At 45.3% G+C, this 24,167-nt stretch overlaps 1 protein-coding gene across 1 annotated transcript in view; it reads left to right on the forward strand.

The window, feature by feature from the left end:
* CHCHD6 (coiled-coil-helix-coiled-coil-helix domain containing 6) overlaps positions 1 to 22,509 on the forward strand; it is a gene marked incomplete at both ends in the record, with an annotated part of 68,580 nt that extends 46,071 nt beyond the window's left edge. Inside the window, 2 exons of the mRNA XM_010020492.1 lie at positions 6,408 to 6,478; positions 22,374 to 22,509. Of these exons, the coding sequence (XP_010018794.1) occupies positions 6,408 to 6,478; positions 22,374 to 22,509 (207 nt within the window). The remainder of the gene's footprint in view (positions 1 to 6,407; positions 6,479 to 22,373) is intronic.
* Between the last annotated feature and the right edge of the window lie 1,658 nt (positions 22,510 to 24,167).

Raw genomic sequence — 24,167 nt, forward strand, 5'->3', positions numbered from 1 at the left:
ACTGTTACCTGCGAGGGCCAGCCGGGTGCAGGACTTTCCCAAAGCAGATGCTGATTCCTCTTGATGTTTAATCGATGCCTGGGCAGCCGCTTTACCTGCACTTGTCAGGTATAACCGATTCCAGCCTCTACTGTGGATTCCTCACCAAAGACTTCTTGCTCCTGTATTAAAGTCTCAGGTAGGAGGAGAGCAGAGCGATGCTCTCCTGCTGCAGTTCTGGTGTTAATTTGGGCCATCCAGGTTGCAGTCCTTGTCAGAAAGCCTGGCTTGCCTGCTGGCATTTTATGGCCTTTCTCTTTGAAGGTGCTTTTACAGTCCAGACTTTGTTTCAAGATTTGCTAATGCTTTATTTGCAGTCTTTCACCATGGAGTGCCTTAAAGCAACCTCACATAAGCTCAGTGTTTAATTCTGTCTGGGTTCTTTTGCTCCTTCTTCCCTTTTTAATTGCTTGTGTAGTACTGATTTCTTTGTTGCTGGCTGCCTTTCTGACTTGAAGATGACATGAGGCTTTCTGCATGTTTCCAGTGAGGTGCTTGCTGAGAGGTTCCTAATACCATCTTTCTGTAGGGTACCTGCTTTAATTGGGGTCTTCCCAGGGTACTTCCATGGAGACAGCCTGGCTCCGGTGTGCAAGCTCAGTGTGGGTCTGTAAACCCATTTTCACCCATATGGGGTATCTTGGTGTGAGACCTGGTTCTGGGAAGTCCTGGGGAGTGTGGCTTTGCTTCCCTGTGTGCTTTAGGGGCTGTAGCTTAACCTTTCTGTGCTCGTTACACACAGGATAAACCAGCCGTGGTCTTTCCCCCAGCTCTGCCTCCCTCCCGTGTTGTGGAGATGGGTATTTGTGGGATTTTATCTTTGAGAAGCTGTCTAGATATGCTACAGAATTAATATTTTCCTTTCAACTTGGGATAATACTGCAGTCCTGAGAAGCTCTGTTCAAACAGAATACTTCTGCCCATGCCGAGTTTCACTTCCCTCTGTTGTTACTGTGGACATTGCTCTTTTTCTGTCTTCTCTGAATCTTAATCCAGAATTTATGATCTCACAGCTTATTGCCGAAGGAGAGCATGGAATGACACAAATTCAATGCTCTCATTTCATTACTGGCCTCAGCGGGAGGAGTGGATGAACCCACACATGAACAGCAAACAACAGAGCTGTGTTTAGAAGTTGGCTTTGGCTGATAAAAGAGCTTTTTTTCTCTATCAGCAAGCTGTTTGTAGCTGCTTGCATCTTTCCTTGTTACCTTTTGAGGAAAAACCACATATGAATTCACATAAAAGCAGTTTAACCCTTGACTTCTGTGCTCTCGTGATACGCTTTATATGCATGTTTCTCTTCTTTGTTAATTGGCTTCTGTGTGCACTTGTGCTTGATAGGAAAGAGAAAACGTGAATGATCTCTTCCAGCTAAATGCTGGCTGATACCAACAAACAGGCTGAGCAGGACCTCGAGAGGAGCGAGCTCAGGAGCTGAAGGGGTTGTTGCTTCAGTGTATCCTGAAATTCCCAAACTCCCTGGTTGGGACCAGAGCTGAGAGCAGTGATTGATTGTGTAGGTTGATTTTAACGCATCCAAAGGGTCATCCAGTGAACAGATGGGTTCAGCTCCTCTCCCTCTGTACCTGCAGGAGGGGTGTGGGTACCTGGGCTAGTTTTTCAGATCTCTTAGGAGCTGTTTGCACAAGACTTGGAGTGATGGGGTGAACACCCTGATTTATGGTGCGTGTGAGCCAGCGACCCAGTGAGGTGCAGGAGCCCGGGTGCTGCGTTGCTTCCCTTGGGCAGTGCTGTGAGCGAGGGCAGCTCCTTCAGCACAGGTTGGACACAGGGGCTTGGAGCAACCTGCTCTAGTGGAAGGTGTCCCTGCCCGGGGCAGGGGTTGGGACTGGATGAGCTTTAAGGTCCCTTCCAACACAAACCACTCTGTGATCCCATGACTGATGTTTTCCTGTGGCTTCCCTGTGTTCCTTGGGGCAGCAGCTGCGCCCAGGACACGTGTGTTCCCCATCCCTGCGGGCAGGGACAGTTGTGCTGTGCTCTCAGGGGCTGTGAGGTCTGTCTTCTGCCTTCAGAAGCAGCTGGATGCAGGAATTTGAATGCCTCCCAGTTGACATTTGAGACATGAGATGTAACCTCTGCTTTCCTTGCCCTTTCTCTCCCAAACCTGCATGTTCCATGCTCGTAGGGCACACTATGTATCCCCCTGCTCCTCTTGGCTGGACTGGAGCTTTGCTGGGCACTGGGGAGCGCGGTGTCGGGAGCAGGGGTTGCAGCAGTGCTCTGTCAGGCGAGAGGCACATCCTACCATCTAATCCCGGCTGTCACTGGCAGCATTTGTCAGACCCCCCTGGCCTGCTCTGTTCCATGAGCTATCACCAGCATTCATCGCTGCTGGCAGCGTTTCAACAGCTCTTAATCCTCTTTGGATCTTTACACGCTCTGGCCACTGACAAGCTTCTATAGGGGTGTCAGAATATCTCCAGATAGCCGCAGTGATGGTGGTGTGTTGTTCTGTGGCGTTTCTAATCCAAACCCCTTCTGATCTCTTGACCCAGCCTGAACCTGATGGGGAAATCTGCTGCCCACTGTCAAGCGTTTGATTCTGCTGCTTGATGTTCACAAGGAATTTGGCCTAAAACCTCATTAATTTCTAGTTCCTTGGGCTGGCGTTGCTGGGTTTTCTGCTTTACGTGTTCCTGCAAGTAGTGTGTGTTGCACTGAGGTTATAAGGAATGTGGTTTTAATGGCAGTGTGAGAACGAGCTGGCAGGGGTTTCTCTTTATGCCTCAATTACTTTCCCTCCTGAAATAACCCTGAGAACTCCATCTTCTGCTATATTGTCTTCTTACCTTCTATGCTGTATGTGGAAGGGGCCTGTGCAGTATGTACCGAGGTGTAGTAGCGAGTGTTGGAGTCTCTGCGTGTTTGCAGCCAAGGAGAAATGCTGAATTAAAATGACTCCAAATTTAGCTCCGAGTTTGAAAATGGATTCCCTTTGGAAGTGGAATTTTTAGTGCCAGGGTGTTTTGGGAAGAGTGAGGAGCAAGGGTAGAGCAGCAAAGCTGTTGTGGAAAGGCAGCAGGGTAAAGGAAAGTGATTCTGTTGGTCTTTAGGCTCTAGTTAGGTATTTTTGTATCTTCTTGGTGTTGTTATTCTTCACTACGAAGCATCATTTAATAGCAGGGCAACATCTTTCAAACGAACAGTTCTTTGTTTAGTTTGTTTGTCCTCTCTGGAGAGCTCTCTCCCCGTATGACAAAGCTCTGATGTTCTGAAGTTGGCTCCCCTAAGGCTCAGCTTTATTGAGAGAAGTGAAACATTTCAGGTGGTTCATTCATTCTTTCTCTGTCTCTTGTTATTTGAGCCCTTATGGTGTCCTTTGGTCATGTCTTTTAACTCATTTCTGCAACTAAGACTGCCAGGAGCTTTATTTAATAATAGTTGAGGTCTCATGTTCAACTTTTTCTTTGTGAGCTGCCATTTTATCTCGAGCATCAAATATTGTGAGAGTAAATTAAAAGCAGCGTCCATGTCTTGTAATTTTGTGTGGAATGTTCTCTATTCTGCTGCATAACTGAATATCAGTTTATGAAGCTCAAGGACTTCACTGTGACTACGGGAATCTCAGACTTTGTTTCAAGTGCAAATACCACACCTTGACCGTGCTGAATAGCCTTTGTCTGCGGGCGGCTCTGCTGGAGCCATGGGAAGTGCAGGGCTGGTTCCAGGCTTGGCTCCTCGCTTGAAACCTTTTCTAGGCCACTGGAACATTATTCCCTGCATAGTGTGGTAGGTAAAATACTGAAGCTGAAGCAGAACTTGCATTTGCAGTCATATAGATGGGGATAGTTGGAGAATTACTCTCTAAATAGAAGCCTCAAGTGACAGAACCTGTCGTGACTGTGCCTGTGTCTTGCCCATTTGTTACTCCCTTAGTGTTTAGGACAAAAGCGAATGGGACTTTCCCAAGGTAGGAAAGGGCCTAGAGGCCAAGGAAAACCTGTTTAGCAGGTTGGCTTGTTGAACCCACCCGGGTTTGAATGATAAAACTCTGTTTTTTCTGACTTGGGGAAGCATTTAAAGATACTGATTCACAGCACTGGAAATTCTGCTTCATTGGGTTTTAGAGGGGGGATGATGCAGGAGAAGGGTCTGATCCAAAGGCAGGAGACCCAGTTGGATCACATGCAAACATGCTTCCTTTTCATTTTTAACCCCCCACTGCTTTCATCTTCAGGCTGAAGGTCTTGTGCACCCCTCTTTGATCTTCTCCTTGTGCCACGAGCCTTGTGGTTTCTTTGAGGCCAGGTCTCCTTTCCCTTGCTGAGATTCTTGCCTCTTCACTCAGGTCCTCACTTGCCTGCTTTTATCAGCTTTAAGATCCAGAGCTATTTCGTACCAGCTCTTTCCCAGCTATTTCTGTCCCTGTTTGTAGTTGGTGGTGTTGAAGCTGAGGCTGGCTATAGTGCTGGGCAGTTGAACTTCTCTAATAGACTAGACAAGGTTGTGCCACAACAGCTTTAATCCACACTGTGACCAGCAAATGGACCTGTTGGCTCTTTTTCCTTTCTTGAGGTGGGTTAAATGCCAACCTCACGCTGGGCCTCACCTACAGCATATTTGTTCCTGTTTCCCTCCCGTGCTGCTGTTTCACTGCAGAGTGCTGTGGGCTAATAGTGTCTGACGGGGCTACTTTGTGGTGCCTGAAAGATGCTTAATTTTATGCCTTGCTTTCTCTCTTTCTCACTTTCTCTCATTTTGATCTCTCAAATCCAGTCCCTTTGAGAAATCAGACTGTATGAAATATGAAAATTGCTTGGGTAGTAATTGGAGAAATGGGGAGCCTCGTGCAGCCCATGGAGATAACACACCGACTCACGCTGGTTAATTTTTAAAGGCAAATTTAATTAATGGAGCACAGGTCTTGTGGTTTCATGTGTGCATAAGTAACAGCAGGGAGCTGAGAGTCAGGAGGGCTGTTTACAGGACAGGGAAAAAGGCTCCATTAAAAGCTGAACTTTTCATCATAGGAAAGGAAAAATGGGTTCAATAGCACAGAAGTTTGTGGCCATTATTTAACAAGTAAGTAAATGAAAACAGTAATGACGATTTGCTGGCAAAATGCATTTTGAAGTGGTTACTCCTCATGATTTCTCAGTGTAAGTCTGTCTCCTAAGTCAAAGTTTGGAACAACAGAGCTTGTTCTGTCATTTTTTGGTATGTGACATAAATTCAGGCACCAGAGATAAAACACTTAAATACAGCACCTTGAAGGCTCTGAGTAACCTGTATAAAACCATCAGCTGAGCTTCACCCAGCTTCAGTCATAGCTGTTATCCCTTGCTCCCACCTGGAAAACAGTGACTGGTCCAGGATTGCTCAAGTGGCAGAACTGCCTGTAGTGTCAGAGTTGTGTCTGTCCTTTCCTTTCCTAACCACTGAACAATGTGTGTCATCTCATCATGCGCAGGACCATGGCTGCATTCACGGGGAAATAGATGAGAAGGGCAAAAATAGCATTCTGTAGAAAAGGACTGAATTTGGGGAGACGAGAGCGGGTAGAACCTAGATGAATAGCTGTCCTCGCTTCCAATACCAGTTTGTCACTCGTTTGATTGATTATTGCCTATTTTCTGCATGTGCCTTTGCAGATGAGCTGTGAGGCAGTTGCAGTAGCAAGTCCAGAGGCTTTGCCTGGAGCAGCTTTATCAGCAGCACAGTTGCTGGGGCCGTTCCCTTCTGTTTTTGCTTGGGAAGCTTGTACATGCAACCGAGGAGGAATTCCATCTCCATATTCAGCAGCTGAGCAGTTGTGAACTAAAACTCTTTCTGTGCAAGCTCAGGAGAGTTAAATGCAAACCTCTTCAGCCCTGCAGCAAGACACTCAAGCCGCTGTTTGGCAGTGCTGTAGCTGAGACCTGATATGCCTCCCAATGTTGTTAAAAGGGAAACAGGCTGCATAATTTTGTTTTAAAGAATTAAGTCCCATAAGTAGGAGCACTGAAATGTAGGATGGATTTTCCAGTGCTGGCAGCCAGGTTTGATACTTGCATGGTCAGAAACTTCTGGGATCCATCAAAACAATTAATGAGAAAAGAGAACAAAACACAACCAAACTCTAGCTCAGTGCTTGGAAACACCTTGGTTTTGTGGTTACATGAATAGTCAAAGCTGAGGGCTGGGTTTGGTGACCTTTGCAAAGGTGAAGCTGGAATTGAGGACATGTGGCCTTGATGCATGAGAAGAAAATCAACTTTTAAGCATTTTTTTGGGTGTTCTTTGAACAGAATATGCCGTTTGTTGTTGGAAATGGTTATTAATTATAGAAGATAACTTTGTGACAGGATAACATCTGAGCTACCTTTCATTTTCAGAGCTGAGTATTCTCTTCTTGGTTTCAGAACGCAGAGATCTACAAGCTGACGTGTGAGCAGTTCAAGGAGGCAGCCAGCAAGGCGGAGGAGCAGATCAAGTGAGGAGCCTTTTTGTTCTTTTCAGCAGTTCCAGTCACATTCCATAACCCTCTGTGTGTAGCCTCTGGATATTCCTGTAAATGGAGTGTGGAGTTACCTCCTGTCAGATATTCAGGGGCCTGAGGAGCTGCAAGACTTGTAAGGCAGCACCCTCTTGTTCTGTGCCAAGCTTGACAGAATTTACTATGAAGTTGTTAGATCTTCCAAGGAAGAATGAGGGAGAAGACACGGACTTAGTAACTGTTCCTGTTTAATGAGAGTTTTCCGAGGGTTTCAGGATGGCAATGGAATGTGTTTCATCTGTTCAAACTTTGACCCAATGTGTTGAACCTACACGTTGCAGGACAGGGCTAGTGCATGGCAGGAGGAGGAGCAGCACCACTTAAAAGGTTTGCATTGTCCAGGGAAGGAAAAGGTGACCAGTGCCAATCTTAGCCCTGTAAATTCCAATCAAAAGAGAGTTATAATTATCTTGAAAGTTTTCTTGAATGGGTGTGATGATTTTTCTGGCCTTTCTTAGTGACCTTGATACAATTAGCAGACCTTTAATCTTGCCTTTTTACCAGGAACATATTAAGCGTCTAAACTCCTTTTGTGTTTGCCAGTGCTATTAGATAGCTTATTGTTCCACATGCACTAACAGCTGCCCAAGAAGAAATATTTTCTCTAATTCTTTAATATTAATGAGTCTAAAGCAATTACACTGTCAAGAGCAGCACTCGGTTCTCAGTTGGGTAAACAGTTGGCCAACATGCAGTAAACTGGAGTAGCAACATATGTAGTCCAGTTGGGTCCAGTCCAGACTGTATGATACTTAATTGCAGAAATACATAATATAGTAGTGATGAATATGTTAGTAGGGTGGGCAGTATATTGTGCTGTCTTTATTTAAAATCATCTTTGGCTGCCAAAGCATCACATAACCTGTTGTAATTTCACATTTTTGTTTGGACAGTCAAGCAGTAAGTTGCTAAAGAAGCCAAAACAAGGCAGCTAACACATTGTGAGCTTTTTCATGCCATTTTCCATGGTAGAAATCTAAATTCTAGTTTTAAATAAAATTTAAGAAATACATAGGACATAAAGTTTTGAGAGTCTTTTATCAGCTCTTCCTTGGATTTGCCTCTGCAGATGTGTAATGAGTTGCTGGGAACACATGTAGCAGAGATTTATCCTTGTGGCTTTGTCAAGGAAGAGATTTGGGACCTTGGATTATGTTCTTTACTTGTTTTTACAGACTATGACTAGCCTGTTCCTTATCGTAGTCTTAAGTTTTAGTTCCTGAGGCTTCAGTTTCATTTGGTCTCTTCTGTTTCTTGTGGAGGTAGAGACTGGTAATGTAGGAAACTCAGGAATGCAGCCGTGTCTCATAAAGGTTAGTGGCTGAGACCGATGCAAATGCTAATGATTTCTTTCTATCAAGAGCCAGAAAATGTGTTTATGGTATGTTAGGATTTCCTTACCCTTTTCTTTGAGCCTTTATCACTTGCCAGTCCCTGGCCTCTGGCCTTACTGTTCAATGCTCTTCTATTTGGCAATATGAACTTGAGCCATCATAAAGGACAGATTCCTTGGGCTGTTTTCCTTGCAGCTGAGATACTGTGAATGTGAATGTTGTGTGAAAAGATAACGTGGCTGAGGGATGTCTTGAGAAGGGACACACTGGGTGGCACTACTGAAACTGAGGGAGAAAGTGGACATGATACTTGCTATTTCTTTCAATAGAAATTTGTAGAATCACAGAATCTCGGCCTGGTTTGGGTTGAAGGGACCTTAAAGCTCATCCAGTTCCAACCTCCTGCCCCGGGCAGGGACACCTTCCACCAGAGCAGGTTGCTCCAAGCCCCTGTGTCCAACCTGGCCTTGAACACTGCCAGGGATGGGGCAGCCACAGTTTCTCTGGGCACCCTGTGCCAGTGCCTCACACAGGGAAGAATTCTTTCCTAATACTAATCTAATCTGCTGGGATTGCACTGAACTATGGAGTGCGTGGTTTGGGATTGATAATGCCCTTGGATAACTGTACATTGAAGAGTCATTGTTTTACCCCATCACTGCAGTGTATCCATCTCTTAAAGCAGTAGCAATGATCCTTTTCATGATCATTGCTGTGACGTGCCACACGTTAAAGAGCACACATGCCTCATGAGCATGTCATGATAAGGCTGGGACGGGGTCAGGGAAACTTCCTTTGTGCATTGGTGTTCATGCTTCACTGGCAGGACTGGAAGTCTGCATCTTGTGAGGTCCTCTGGTTACGCATTGTACATTCAAGTCTTCCTGCAGCCTGTTTATGGTAATAAATTACAAGATACTGTGACTTCAGTGGAAAGAAGTTTGCTGATCCTGTTTTGTGCTTTCTTATGAGACACACAAGCACAGTGAGTGCTAAAATGGGTAAGGATGATTTACACAGATCTAGTAGCTTGGTTGGCAGGAATAAACTGATACTCCTGCAAAATGACATGAACTGGAATAGAGTCAAATTATGAATGAAGCACAGGTCTGCCTGTTTCCAGTGCTGGACTACAACAGTTCCTGTAGCAAAAGGAGCCCAGCAGTGGCACTTTCTCCATGCACGAGGAGAGGACATCCCCTGCCCATAGTGTCTCTTTCTTTGCTTATATTATCCCTGTTTCACTGTGAAGTCTGATCTACCCCTGGGCACTTGTGCTTTTTAAGACCAGTCTACCCTATATGGGTTGTCTTCTGCCATGTGTATCAGCACAGCTGATGGAGGAAGAGGAGAATAGAGCTGGAGCTGTTTCCACAGCTAGTTTTTCCCTGGATATCGAAGCCCATGTTGAAGCACAGATAAATAACTGAAACAAAAATCCAGTGTTTTCTTGGCATTTATTGACTTGTGTAATTCTGTTATCAACACCTACAGCTCTGCACAAGTGGTCAAGCATTCCACGGACTATTTCCTCTCCTTAGCGATTATCAAGTGTTGCAGGATTTAGGAATGTTGTACAAGCTTTCCACCAGTGACCCTTCACAGGGGGCCGGTAACGTAGGCATGTGAACCTTCCTGTCTGCCTTTGTCTAGAGACAGGGGTGAGGTACTGAGTGCTGAGCTTCCTATTAAATCACTGACACAGTGATTTAAGCTCTTGGGCTTTGGTGCCTGCATGGCCTGATCGTGCCATGGACTTTGTTCCTCGTCTCTTCATCTGAACCCAGCCTGCTTCTGCCTCCTTATTCTTTGTTCTGGGCTCTGTCCAACCAGTTTCTTCCTCCCAAGAAGAAGAAACTATCAACAACAAACCACTGAGCACAGCTTTCAGCACCTTCAGCAACTTGCCCTTGTTGCTTACATGCTGTGGTGAATTGGACTTTTGCCACGGACATGTTGTCTCAGTGATGTTGTTATAATTGGTGCATTATGATTTTTCTCCTTTGTTAACCAACAGAATGGAAATCTGGGGACCTAGAACTTTTCCTCCTTCCTTCCCTGTTTAGCAAACTGTGCACATCAGTAACCACCCACAAAGGAAGCAGTGTGTAAATAAAAAGCCAGTGCTCCCCGCCCTTTACTTCGTTCCGCATCCTTTTCTCAGTGTTCATAAAGCCATGACTCAGACTGGGCTTAGAGAAGACAACTTGCTAATCCCCTCCCTGCTACAGAGAATAAAATGGCATTTCATTCCAAGCTCTATTAATGCTCTCGCTCCAGGGATAAAGCAGCACTCCCAAAAGGCACTGGCCAAACTTTTTTTTCTGTTGCGTTGTCTTTGTCTTCTTTTGAGTGTTACATTTAGATTAGCTTCTGAGGATTAAATGTTATTACAGACCCTGAATCTGTTAAGGGGAAGGAAAAAACCATCAGTGAAGAGGTTATGGCTTAGTGCAGGCACTCCAGACTTATCCTCCAAACGCTGGGTTTGAAGAATTTGATTTATTTCCTTTTGTGAAGGTTGTCTTATCAACGTTCTGTGTTATTTTTGTAGCTGTTAAATTTGGATGCAAGGACTGGCTTGGGCAGGGTGTGACTCGCTCAAAGGGAAACCTGCAGGAGCAGGGTGAGGGGATTAGGGAGCTGTTAAAAGATAAAATTGTTCTGAACCTGAGTTTCCCTCTGAGATCTCCTTATGATTTGCAGACCTGCTGCTAAAGCTGCTCACCAGTGGCTGTGCTGCTTCGCATGTTGTGCTGAGAGGACTGTTATCAAGGAGTGCATAAAGAACATCAGTATCTTATCCTGATAGGCATCAGCCTTGCATCCAGGGCAGCTTTCCAATGGAGAGACTGCCAAAGAGATTTACTCCATGTGGGACTTGGTATTTAAGAGTTCCATTTAATGGTCCAAAGATCTTTAAACTTAATGGACATGAGTATTTAAGGTGATCACGTTAGAGAAACTGGCACATGGTAAGTGTCCTCCTGGGCTGAATGAGGAGAATCTCGCTGACCCAGTGGGAGCAGGGGGAGAAGGTTCATAGATGGGCAGTCTGCTGGGAACAGGGAATTCATGGCTTTCACTGCTCATGGAAATGAAGATTTTCTTGAATTGTGAAAGATCTTACAAGGCTGATGCCCCCCAGTTAAAATGGCACCGCTAATGGAACCCAGAGGAGCTGCCTTCTCCTTGTTTCTTCCCTTTTTTCCTTGTTTGTGTAGATCTGGAAAGTTTATGGAGTGATGTGATGATACTTGAGTTTATTACTCTTGAAATCTCCTATGAGGCCTCAGGTATTTCAGCAGAGGGCTGTCCCTGGAGTCAAGCTCTGAAATAGTTGTTACGTGAACGGCCACGAAGCCTGAGGAGCAGGAGGGTGAAGACATCATAGTTTTCAAACAAGATTGCTCCCAGATTTCTCCTGTCGTTAAATTAGATAAATGATTAATTCAGTGTTGAAATTAAAAGCTTCTGCAACAGGGATTTATGAGTTTTCAGGAATAAAAGACTGATTACTGCTGGGAGCTCATCCCCCACCTTATCATAATATAGTGATTAGAGCCTGCAATGAAGATCCCTTCACAACAAATGGTTTGGCTCCATCCCAGTCCCGTTCCTCCCTCAGTTCTTGGTTTCTGCGAGTTGCTCCTACTTCTGTCTGCACTGAGCCTGTCTCATGTAATCCTTAACTAAAGAGATGAGTTATTAGTCAAAGCTTTGCTCTTTCTCACGTTTATAAAGTTGTCCTTAGTAGGAAATTGGAATGTTGATGTAAGAGACTACAAGGCATGAGTTTCCCCTGAGTTATTTCAATGGAGGGTGAAAGAGTAGATGGGTGAATTTTGACTTTGTCTCATTTTGCAGGGTGTGAATTTCACTGATTATTCTTTTTTAAACAAAATTTTGTATCTTGAAAGCTGATTGGATTGTTATACTTTATCCAAGCTGTGGAATCTCCTTCTTGAAGTTTGTTCAGTTCTTGGGGGTGACCAAGATGCTGGTTCTAAGTAAGACTTTCCTTTTGTCCAGTTAGTAAAATGATGCTTTTATCTCATGTTCACAGTGTTGTCTCTCCTCTCATGCATGATGAGGGGTGACTAATGAATCAGTGCAATGAACTGAGATTGCAGTTCAGATAGTGCTGAGGAACCGCTGTCAAATATTAATGTATCTCTTCAAAACTGCAAGAGCATTTCTTCAAAGTGCTTCAGTGGAACTTTGGAGTTTGTAAAATAAGACCTGAATAGCAAAGGAAGAGCTGCCAAAGACTCCATGTAGTCTGTTAAGGATGTTTCTATTGCTATCGATTTTTACATGGAAAGCACTTGTATTCTGTAGTAATGTTGCCATTATAAACCCTTAGATCAGGGTTTGTTGGCAGGGCAAATCCAGATTGTTTTCAAAAGCAGGGATATTTGTGCAGCTGTTAAAACAAACCTCAGACATTCTTTGTGCATCACAGTACATGAAATATTTCTGTTCGCAGCTCTTTATCATGGAGAATGCAGTGAAAATAGAAGCAGATCTCTGCCCTCAGTTTGGGTATCACACATTCCACCATGTACCGTGGGGGAGGCAAGGTCTTCACAGTGTTTTATTGTGCATTTAGATATAGCAACAGATCTAAAGTCCAGAACTTCGTTTGCCTTTGGTCCCCGCTCCCCTTGGCTTAAGTTGGAAGTGTTCAAGACCAGGTTGGACACAGGGGCTTGGAGCAATCTGCTCTAGTGGAAGGTGTCCCTTGGGACTAGATGAGCTTTAAGGTCCCTTCAACCTAAACCACTCTGGGATTTTATGATGCTGGGAAACATATCATGAATATTAATTAATGGCACAGCTCAGCTTATCCCCACTGTGTTTTTGTGCCTCTGTCTTCCAGCGTGTGTGTTGGGGGCAGTGGCACAGGGTTCCAAAAGGAGCAGTGAATTAAAGATGTCAGAGGCAATAATGCCTGAGAAACCACTTGTTACCAGTGAATTAATGACTTGTTTGCTAATGAGCAGCCTCAGGCTAAGCTAAGGTAACACTGCAAACAGTCTGGTCATTAGTTCAGTGGCAGCTGAGTTCCAGGGCAGTGTTCCTGGTTCTGTGCAGAGTGCCTTTGCTTACTGCTGAGTCAGTCTCCTCCTGGGCTGATGGAGGGATGACAGGAGAGACCAAAGGCAAGTACCAGAGGGGGAGAGAAGTAGTCTGTTCTGCAGGTCAGAGCTGCTGTATCTCCACCCTCTGAGGAAGTAAGGACCGTGGCAGGATGCTGTGAAGACTTTCCATCGCAGTGACCTTCTGCACAGAGGAGGTTGTTGGTGGTTGATGTTGGCTAATGAGAGATTGAGGTCCTTTCCTCCCTTCAAAAGGGAGAGAAAACCTATCTCTGTATCACACGAGGCTTCGATGGCTTAATTTATTTGGTATAATTTTGATAGCTCATGAAGTTGCTCTGATAAAGTATGTTTCTAGGCTTTGGGGTCCCATCAGCTTTTGGAGTCTCAGGGTCAAGTGGGGCTCAGCCTCCTGTGAGAGGTCCTTGCTGGGGTTGGTTCTTCCTTCCCATCCTTTTATTTTCCTTGTTGGCCCTGGGAGTGCATCGTGTCTGGGACATGCACATACCACAGCAACCACAATCAGAATTAATTTGGCCAAAAAAGTGGCATTTGGAAGATTTGCTTGTTCAGGGATGAATGTTGTTTCTTTGGAGTGAACTTGGCAGCGTTGTGCTGACTGTGAGTGGCACTAACAGCACACGATGGAGCAGGCTCAGGTAGGCATTGGTCTCACTAATTCACCTGAGACATTTCATGTGCTCTTCTCCTAACTGAAACCCATATTATCTAAATTACTTTCTGTGAGGATATTTCCAATTCTTTGAGGGCTTCCTGAAATGATAATATTTAAAACCAAAACCAAAACTTGAATTCTCCCCCCAAACCAGCCTTCAAGGCTTTGTGTGTGTTCTTTGAAAGCACCAGTATTGATGTTCTCAGGGGGATGAGGAGCTGCTTAGTGAGCATCTTGCTGAGTCAGTGCTTGGCAGATTGCTCGGTGTGGTAAAAGGGGCACCCTGGGTTTGAAGATCAGGGCACATGAGTAGAAGCAAGGGGATTATTTTCATAAGGTGAATGTTGAACTTCAGATCCCACCTGAGCTTTAATGCTGCAGCTTCGTTCTCCTCCAAAATGTGTTTCTGCACCTATAGCAGAGAGGTGGTCCAGGGTTTCCTTTTAAAACCATCACTCAGCAGTCTGACATCGTTACCTGATCATCTCACACAGGAAGACATCGCTGACCTGTCCATCCCTGTGTCCTGTGGCTATATGCAATCAGTGTAGCACAGCTTCAGTTCCTTTCTTTACAATACATCTTGGGGAAGGGTTTTATAGACCAACAGGATTGTCCCAGCAGGCAGTTCCCCAGCTAAATCCCAGCCATTCAGCACTACCACAGCCCATTCTTAGGGCCAGTGCTGCGTACATGCTGTAAGCTGCATGATTCCTTTTCTGACCCAAGATCTTAACCAGTTTTTAGATGCTGTTTTCTATCTGAAGAAAGAAAATCCCTATTCGGGTCACTTGTTGGGCTGTGTGTTGTTTTCACATTCAGTTATTGCTTGGTATATTGCTTTTCTGCCTTGTGGGAGCTGAGCCAGCTGCCTTTCTGATTCAGAGAACTCCTTCCAGCAACAAGATTCTGACTACAGAGACCGTTTTGCTGCTAACTTTAGGCTCTTCATCTTTGCTAGTCAACTCTTAGTAGCTTGGCATCTCTGGAAAAAATGGTTCATGGCTTTGTGGGCTGGAGATCCATTTCTGTTAACTTCTGTGTCTCTTGGCGAGTGAAGGAAGAGGCAGGAGTTTTCCTTTCATCTTCCAAACCGGCAGTTTCTCATAACTCGTTATTCTACCATCATAATCAGCAAAGAATTTACATCCAAACGTACATTGGAATTATCCACTTGTGGGGAGAAGCCTCTCGTTATTTGAAACCACTTGCCATCTACCATGCAGAATGCTGATAAGAATGATTAGTTATTGCATTGGCAGGTTCAGTAGGACAGGGATCATTTCATTTCATACGGGCTCATAGGTGTGTTAGCATGTTGCTACTCTCCTGCTCCCCCAGAGCCCCACCACCACCCAGTGCCTGCAGCTCATGGGGTGCTAAGGAAGCCAGTTAAATTTGGTTGCAGCTGCACTGGGCAAAGCACAATGAAGTCTTTTAGGGTGACCCATTGGTCATATGGGGAATGGCCACTTGTACGTGAGCATAAACCATGTCGGAGGACAGGAGGGTCTGTGATACACTGGAGTAAGAGAGAGAGCTGGAACCGGTGCTGGATGGGACACATAATTTGCTTCAGTTTCATCACTGAAATGGAGAGATTATTGCTGGATTTCCAAAATTAGAGGTTGTTACGGAAAACTGCTAAATTTCAGTTATTTTCCACATCGCTCTCTGTGGTTTACTCTGGGTTTGGGGGTTGGTTTTTTTCTTGTTTGATGAAGAAAATGTGGTTGGGTCAGGCAGTTTTCTGTGACTGCAGCACAGTAACACCACAAGTTGCTGACACTTGAGATTTGGATGCTGTGTTAACTTTTGTTCTCAGTGATAGAATCTAAATACTTACACAGGAGAAGATTTCAGAACAGCTTCTGCATATCCATGATGGAAAGGAGAGGAGGTATCTGTCCTGGCAAGGACAAAGGTGCACCGGGTGCATGAATTGCAGTGGGGAATTGTGTGGCAGCTTCAAACAAGCTGTCAAACCAGGAATGGAGATTGGGAAGCACTTGAGTGACAAATTTTGTAGGATCACGGAGTCACCCAGAAACTTACAGTTACTTTATAAACATGCATTCATCAGGCCTGTCCATGGAGAGGTAGGGTGAAAACTGGGTGACCCGTTAGTGAAATGCAGCGATCGAGGGGGAGAAAGAGAGAGGGGAAATACTGCAGATGCTGCAGACAATGTGACAAGGCATATGGGAAGGAAGAGAAAGACAGGAACACAATTGCTGCAGCTGAAATTTGGAGGTAGTGACCCTATTCTTATGAAAATTATCACCTTTTCTTTTAGTCCGTCTCCTCTTGCTCTACACAATGTTACTTCTCCTCCTTCCACATCAGTGGCAGAGCCTGGTGAGCGGTGTTTTGAACATAGGAGGCTGATCAGAAATATTTCCTTCCTGATCACATTAGTTTATCCTCCTGAGGCTCACAGATTGTTTACGCTGTGCTGGGTTATGTAGCTTAAATATGACGGAATTTTTAGTAGACATTTGAATAATCTGTTACGCTTCTTCCATCTCCTATTTCTCCTGCCAAACTGCTACAAGTAAGAAAGCCAAAGAGGGACTTTTTACAAGGGCCTGTAGGGACAGGACAAGGGGAATGGCTTTAACCTGCCAGAGGGGAGATTGAGATGAGCTCTGAGGCAGAAGCTCTTCCCTGGGAGGGTGCTGAGGCGCTGGCACAGGGTGCCCAGAGAAGCTGTGGCTGCCCCATCCCTGGCAGTGTTCAAGGCCAGGTTGGACACAGGGACTTGGAACAACCTGCTCTAGTGGAAGGTGTCCCTGCCCATGGCAGGGGTTGGAACTGCATGAGCTTTGAGGTCCCTTCAACCCAAACCAGTCTGGGATTCCCTCTTTCATTCAAGCCTCGTTACCAAGCTGACATGAGGGATCAGGGCATCCCACGGTTGTAGTGGGGCTGTAGCGTTTGCTTTGTGATACTGCAGCACCCTGCAGCCTACGCTGGATGTTGCCTTTCCTGAGTGTTTGTTCTGTGCTGATGAGTTTGTTGGATGTGAACAAAATGCTTCAGTTGTGTTTAATTTTCTGTTGTAAATGTCAAGGATGCAGTAATGAGAGAGGATGGAACCTTTCTCTGTGCTGTGTATTGCAACTGTCTGGAGTTATTTTTCTGACATGTTAGAGAAGCCATCAGAGCCAACTGCCACCCAAGGGAGAATGCACTTTTATAGGTCAGTTAACCACTTACCAGTTTTTATGTGTACACTGCAGCATAGCAGCACACCACATTCATTTATGTGACCAAAGCATCACTGAGCTTCATCTGAAATGCATGTAATGTACCCTGCATATACAAACATGCTAACTAACTACATGCCACATCTCCAGGTCCTTCCTCACATGCAGAAAATGCTGCTGTGTGCTCTGGGCTCTGCTCACAGAGCTGCTCCTGAACCTCACTGCTGACCTCTGAGGCTGTGGTGATAGTGGGGACTGATGTGGTTTGCTCAGGTTAGCTCAGACACTGATCTTAGTCAGATAATGCAGCAGAAAGCAGCTCATCCAGTTGGGTTTTGCAGCCCACAGGAAACTCCAGGCTGCTGCCCCATTTAGGCTGCTGCTTGCAGCTGTGTACTGGAGCTCGACGCTGATGTGAGGGACCCTGTGTGGCTTTGGTTTTCACTTTCTGAGCACAGGTATCACAATGTCTGCCTTTGGATACCATCAGTCTCCATCATGAGGTTTTTCCTCAGCTTGAAGGGTTTTCAGAGTAAAAGGTAAAAAGAAGATCTTGCTCTTAACTCCACCTGGAATTGCTGCTCTCCCTGGTAAAGCTAAGTGATGGTGTTGTGCTCACTGTGGGGTTACTGGCTTTGCACTAGTCTAAAGAGCTGACAAGTCCTAAAGCATTGAAGTTGTGTCTCCACTTGGCTAGTCTGACTTTTCAACTGGGTGGAAGGACCAGCAAACAGGGACACAGTTTCCAGCTTTCTCTTGCTTTCCAATACTGAGTCTGTAATTCTTCTTCCAAAAAAGGGACCTGTCAGCAGCAAGCAGCTCGTAACTATTGAGCTGTGTTTGAGACCTTCAAAGGGGTCTGCATCCTGGTGATACTGCCTTAATCGCTCCTTGCAGTGAGTTGGTGTTTGTCTTTGGAAGCTGTGCTGCTTCTTGATTAATTGATGGACACTTAGACCAGCAATTGCAGAACTTATGATGGGAATTCTCAAAGAACCTTGCTTTAACCTCCCAGGCGCTTAGCACTTCTTCATGAGGCTTATGTCCATGTAGAAATGAATTTGCCAAGACAAATGAATGCAGTTATTGACTGGAGCAGACGTTACTGCCACTATTGAACAGGTAGGAGAGGGTTAAGAAGAAAACCTCTTCTGAGCCTCTAGATTGGCCCTGACTAAGATGAATGTCTAATTCACTCCCAGCGTCCTTACTGCTGCCAGTAATAAAAAGCTTGCTTCACATATTCACCCCACTGCAGACGTTTCTCTTAAATTAAATATCAAGAGGACATATAATAGCACGATTCCACGCCAAGCCAATATTATCAGATTGATGTCAGCAGTGATAATAGAAGAAGGATAAGTTGACGAGATTTCATTTATTAAATAAAGTAAAGGGAATACTCAGTGATAGAGAGGATTTGGTAACTCTCAGCGTGTCAAAATGCAGCAAGATCATGCTCATTCTGTCTTACCTCAAGGGATAGCAGAGAGAAGGATGCCCTTTGTTTCATTTTAAGAAAACCTCTCCTTTCTGTTCCAGGTAAAACCTGATTTAGGTCCCTCCCTGGGAGGGGGAGAGGGAGATCCGAAATCATGGATTTCATGTTCATGTTCCTTCCTTCCCATTGAACGGTGGTGAGGCAGAGGCTTCTTTCCCCGCCGTGATGGGGGAGGCACTGCTCATCAGTTGTATTTCTAGATCTTTCCTTTCTCCCACCTTTCTTCTTCTTTCAAGCAGATGAGGGGGGGTGTTAGTGGTTTAATTGTTCATATTGTCTGTGTCCTGCATTTACTTCCAAGGTATTGTCAGAGCTCATCTCCCACGCTGCCCTGTCCAGGTATTGTCCTTGCCCCTCTTCCCAGCCTGGCCTTTCTCTCTTGCCTTTTTCCTAGCTGCTATAAATGAGTCTCTTATATCTGTTTTGATAACAGTGGTAGCAATTGCGTGTGTTTCACTTCAGACAGAGGCTAATTGTCTGTCTTACTTGGTGGTGGCATATTATGCTTAGGACTGAGCGATTTTCCAAGAAAGGTCAAAGCATACTGGTCTTCTGCTCTTCATGTATTCAAACCTCACGCCTGCTCCAACACATTCCTTCCCCCTCGTTGACTGAGAAATAGTAACGAACCCCCTCAAACAATGAAATACTTGCTAAGAGCAGTGGAGTATCCAGAAGAGGAATTTTTCTAAAGGTTGGTTGGTGCCAACAGCCTTGAGGTGGCCTGAGGCTAGAAGGAGATAGTTGATGTAAGTCCACCTCATTTGAAGTCAGTGTGTTATTGCTCTCAACAGAGATGTTTGTAGTTAGATGCTGCTGGTCTCCATCACATTTATCATGTTTAATTTCTTCTCCTATGTATGAGTAAAGCCAGACAACTCTAAGGTGTAACTCATGTATAGGGCTGTAGTTCCCCATGTGTGGAAGTGTTGCAACCTGAAGTTAAGAGCCTTCATGTGGGCAGGAGAGGAGTCAGGCAGGACAGGAGTAGTGATTGCTGTGCCAGGAGAAAAGGTCCTCAAGCAGCTTGGCACCAGAGCAGTTCAGATACTCCCCTTTCAGTCCCAGTGGGTACCAGAACTAATCTGCTGGATGTGAGTAACTTGTGTGCTCCTGGACTCCACAGGATGTGCTTCCTTACAGTATATCCTTTGGTTTCATCGATCATGCTGCGTGGTGGGCACAGGGACAGTTGTCTCCTGAGCAGCACTAGCTTCCCACTCCAACGAAAAATGTCATTCTCAGTGGGATTTAACTGGTTCTGCTGAGTTTCCAGTTCACTTGTGAATGCACAAATACATTGGTTTGTGTAATTTGTATTGATAGTCGCTGTAACCAACTTAGCATTGTGTTGATTAGCTTCTCTAAATCTGTTTTGAGAAGCTGAGGCAATTGATGCATAACCACAGCTAGAGGTTTTGTTTGGAAGAAATAAAGGAGAATATTCTTGTTATGGGTCTGGGTACCTGGGACCCAATAAATCCTCTCTGTGCTGTGGTTAGTGGCATGGTTGAGCACTGATTTAGGTACTTGCTGGGCAGCACATGCCATTGCCTGCGGGGTGATCCCTCTGGTAGGCTTCAGGCAACACTTGTGCTCCAGGCCCTTCACCAGCTCCATTGCCCTTCTCTAGACCCACTCCAGACTTTGCACTACTCTGAGCCCACAGGTGGGTCCTGGCTTTAGGTTTACTCTAGGCAATGAAGACTGATGCTGTAGGAGGGACAGTGAAGGAACAGACAAGAAAACCCCTGCAATTCCTATAGCTCCCCATGCTGACAATGGCAGCCTCAAGCATCCTTCTAAGTACTGGAGATGTTTGTGCCATATTCAGTTCAGATGAATCAGGCTGTTCATGCTGTACCTTTTTGCTCTTCCAGCTCTCAGCATGAAAATGACAAAATGCCCTTCAGTTTAACATGGCTGAGTTTTAAAGAAAACCTTAATTTTAAAAGTCTTAACTTTTTCAATGAATTGAGGGATTTGGTGGTATTTCCTGACCTGGTATTGTTTGGTATCATTTCCACAGTCTCACTGATTTGATTAGAGTGATATTAAAGTTAGTGACAAAGCAAAATGCCAACATTATGAGTTTCTGAAGCTCTCCCTGGATTCTTCCTTATTCCAAAATTTGAAGATTTTTTTTTTTTCTTTAGAATATGGATTTTTAGAGGCTTTAGAGGTGATTTGCTTCAGAACACAGAAATTAGAAATGCACACGAGCCTCTGGGGATCATGTATGGAAGAAGTTTCTTCTAAAACCTGGAAGATTAGTGAAGAGGTGGAAAGAGAAGTCTGTCTAGTGTCTTTGGTGGCTTCTGATCCGAGCCTCAGCATCTCAGTGTGGCTGTCATACTGATACTGATAAATTCTTCCTCTGCCCACATATGTTGACAGTAAGAGTGAGGACTGAGAAGTATCATTTGGAGTTTGTCTCAGCCAAACTGTGTCGAGGGAGCATCCAGGTTGCTGATGTGGAAAGGACAGAATGATTTGGAAGCTCATATCTGAGCTCTCCAAAAGCTTTTAGAAGATCTTTGTTTAATATTTCATGTTTCTTAGAAATGTGTTTCACCTGAGAGCATGAGACATGCTCAGGAGCAAGTCATGTTCCTGGTCCCAGCACAAGAGGCACGTGGACCTGCTTGAGTGAGTCCAGAGGAGGCCACAGAGATGCTGTGAGGGCTGGAATGGCTTTAACCTGCCAGAGGGGAGATTGAGATGAGCTCTGAGGCAGAAGCTCTTCCCTGTGAGGGTGCTGAGGCGCTGGCACAGGGTGCCCAGAGAAGCTGCGGCTGCCCCATCCCTGGCAGTGTTCAAGGCCAGGTTGGACACAGGGGCTTGGAGCAACCTGCTCTAGTGGAAGGTGTCCCTGCTGGTGGCAGGGATCAGAGCTGGAGGAGCTTAAGGTCCCTTCAACCCAAACCACTCTGTGATTCAGTGTTTTCTCACTGCCTTTCTATGGAGCCCTTTTGCTGAATGAGGACCTGTTGTTGTGACTGTGGAAATGAATATATCACATCATAGCGTTAACGCCCGCCTGAAGCATCAAGTGCCCTGCAAGGAAGAGGTGTGTTTGATGTTTGGGCGCAGATCTCTCTAAGCATATTGAGACAAAAAATGCAAGGAATTGAATGGATTTATGCTTTAGGAGGCGGTGTCTGAGGGTTGCTACACCTAAACATATGTTCTCTTGTTGTCTGGTAAAACAATCCATGGCAATTGTGCTGCAAATTCCTGCAATTTGTGCCTGTCTGTGCAGCTGATGACACTGTGTTACTGTGTGTGTGCCATTGTTGCTGGGATTGTTTTACAGCGACCTTCCCCTCTATTGGTACTGTTGCTGATGATGTGCCATATGTACACATGCACATTAGAGTAAAAGAACATCATCCCTAATTGTTCTTGGGTAGCTGTCAACGCCATTTACGGGGTCTGAGTACTAATTGCTTCAGAAATACAAAGAAACAGATATGTGCTCTTGCTATTATTGTGTTTTTTCTAGTCACTGGGAGAATTGCAGTGCTTCCAACCGTGCTGGAGGGTTTGAACTGTTTAAATAGATGAGAATTCAATAGATCTAGGCAGCTTATTCAACAAGTCCGTTCAGTTCCTTGTCAGGCTGTTACAGATCTCGCAGAGGCCCAGCCAGGATTCCTGAGTTCTGCCAAAGATTTCCAGTGTGAGTTGAGGAAATCATTGAACCTCTTGGAATTGATCTATTTTCCTTTGTTTTCCTTTCTGACTGCAGAGGAGAGGTGATGTTTTGCCTCAGGGTAGAACAGGCTTCCACACCAACCTAGACAGTGAGTTCCTTCTTCCTGCTGGAATTCTCAGCTGGAAGACACTGTTGGTCATTTGACCCACACTGGTGATTGCTGCTCCCACCAGTTTCTCTATTAGGATTAGGTGACTCCAGTACCAGATGAGTATGTGTGTCACTGGTAAAGTGATAGTAAGTGGGTGGAAACTCCTCTTCACACATCTCTCTGTGCTTGTTTTCCCTGCAGGAGGAGGAACACGGATCCTGTCTGTGCAAGCCTCCAGGCTAAAATCCTGAAGTGCTACCAGGAAAACAAAGGTGAAGAGCTCAAATGCTCCGAGGTGGCTAAGGAATACCAGCGCTGTGTTAGAGCAGCTCAGAAGGTAACAAAAGCTTCCCTGATGGACTTGCTGGCTTTGCTCTCTTGTTTTGTATGGTGTTTTCCTCTGGGAAGTGTTTCCAAGAGCCGTGGTACCTGTTAGTTGAATTGCATTCTTTGTAGGAGACATATTTTCCTTGGGATCCATTTTCCCACATTCATTCCATGTTGCCCAGTCATGCTGTGGTACGTCCCATCTTCACTCCTATCAGTGGATCCTGTTGTTCTGAGCTGCCACCAGCCAGCACCATGGATGCTCCAAGGTTTCAAAGTGAGTTGCAGTGGTTTTCTCAAGTTTTGCCTTTGTGAGCACTGTGTGCTGCAAGCAGTAGGCAGATCCCTTTCACCGGCATTGGCAGCATTTTGCACAGGCTCTAAACATCCTCCCATTATGGGGCTTTGCAGTTAGAGATCTTGCTTACTCCTGTGCTGTGTAAGGAAAGCTGTTTAATGGGCAAAGCTGCTGTCAGGAGAATTGCACACTCCTGGGAAGTGTTCATCGTAAGGCAGCACACCTTATGGCTTTTCCTTCTGAGGATCCGTGAGGATGCTGTAGGAGAGTGGCTGCTCAGTACCTTGGAAGAATTTCTGGCTATTAAAACAAGTGGAGGATAAAGTGAAAATGAAGCATTTGGACCTTACAACTGGGATAAGTAGTTGGGAAAAGTGAGCGGTAAGACCTAAGTTGCTGCTTGGGATGTCTGGAGTGTGAAGGATGCTGTTGCCTGTGTGAGAATTCAGCAGGTCAGGTCTGTCTCAAAGGCAGGCTTTTCTTTCTTTGTGAGGGCAGGTAATTCTCCCAAATTGGTGAGACACAGGCACAGGGTGCCCAGAGAAGTCTGAAAAAGTGCTGAGAATGTATTCAGGCGGATTTGGGATGGAGCCTTCTGGGAATAGAACACTGAGACTCCTCTCCTGGGATTGCTAATGCAAAGGATGGGGGAGAGGTGGAGATTTCGTAGCAGCAGTCTTTCTCTGTCGCATTAGCATTGTGAGGGGAAGCTGTATGCCTGATTTAAGTATAACATGAAACAAGCTGCCAGCCGGCTCCCAGAGCAGCCCGACAGAAGGAGATGGGAAAATTGTCAGGATATATTAGACCAAATGTTGTTGCTAGTCCTGGTGGAATTTTTTTCCTTCCTGTTTACAAAGAAGGTCTTTGTATGTCTGCAAATCAGCAAGGTTAAAGCTGCCAGGGAAAGGGCTTTTCTCTGATATCTTTAAGGTCCCCAGCTCCCAAAACATGTGGTTTCTTTTCCTTTCCCAGCTTTAACGTGGTGCCTGTGCTACACAATCCATGTCCTCAGTCTCTGTGCGCGGAACGTTGGCGCATCCGCTGCCAGCCCCCGTTACCTGATGCTTCTTCCTTCCCTCCTGTAAATCAGGCTTGTAGCCTTTCCACTCGAGTGTATCTTTAGCAAATGCATTTACCAATACATCTTTATTGCATGCGGTGCGGGCGGAATGTGATTACCAAAGAAGACAGATTGCATTAAACTTCAGCATATTTGCAAGCTGCGGCTCCAACCCGCCGGAGAAAGGAGCTGGGATGCTGCCAGCCCGGAGCCCAGCCCAGCACTATGGAAGAGAGAACTGGGAGCTGAATGACTGGTAACAGCAGAGGGCAGTGGAAGATCCTGTTTAACTTGGATGGTTGTTGGA

This window comes from Nestor notabilis, unplaced genomic scaffold (assembly GCF_000696875.1).
Source record: "Nestor notabilis isolate BGI_N333 unplaced genomic scaffold, ASM69687v1 scaffold11448, whole genome shotgun sequence".
NCBI lineage: Eukaryota > Metazoa > Chordata > Aves > Psittaciformes > Psittacidae > Nestor > Nestor notabilis.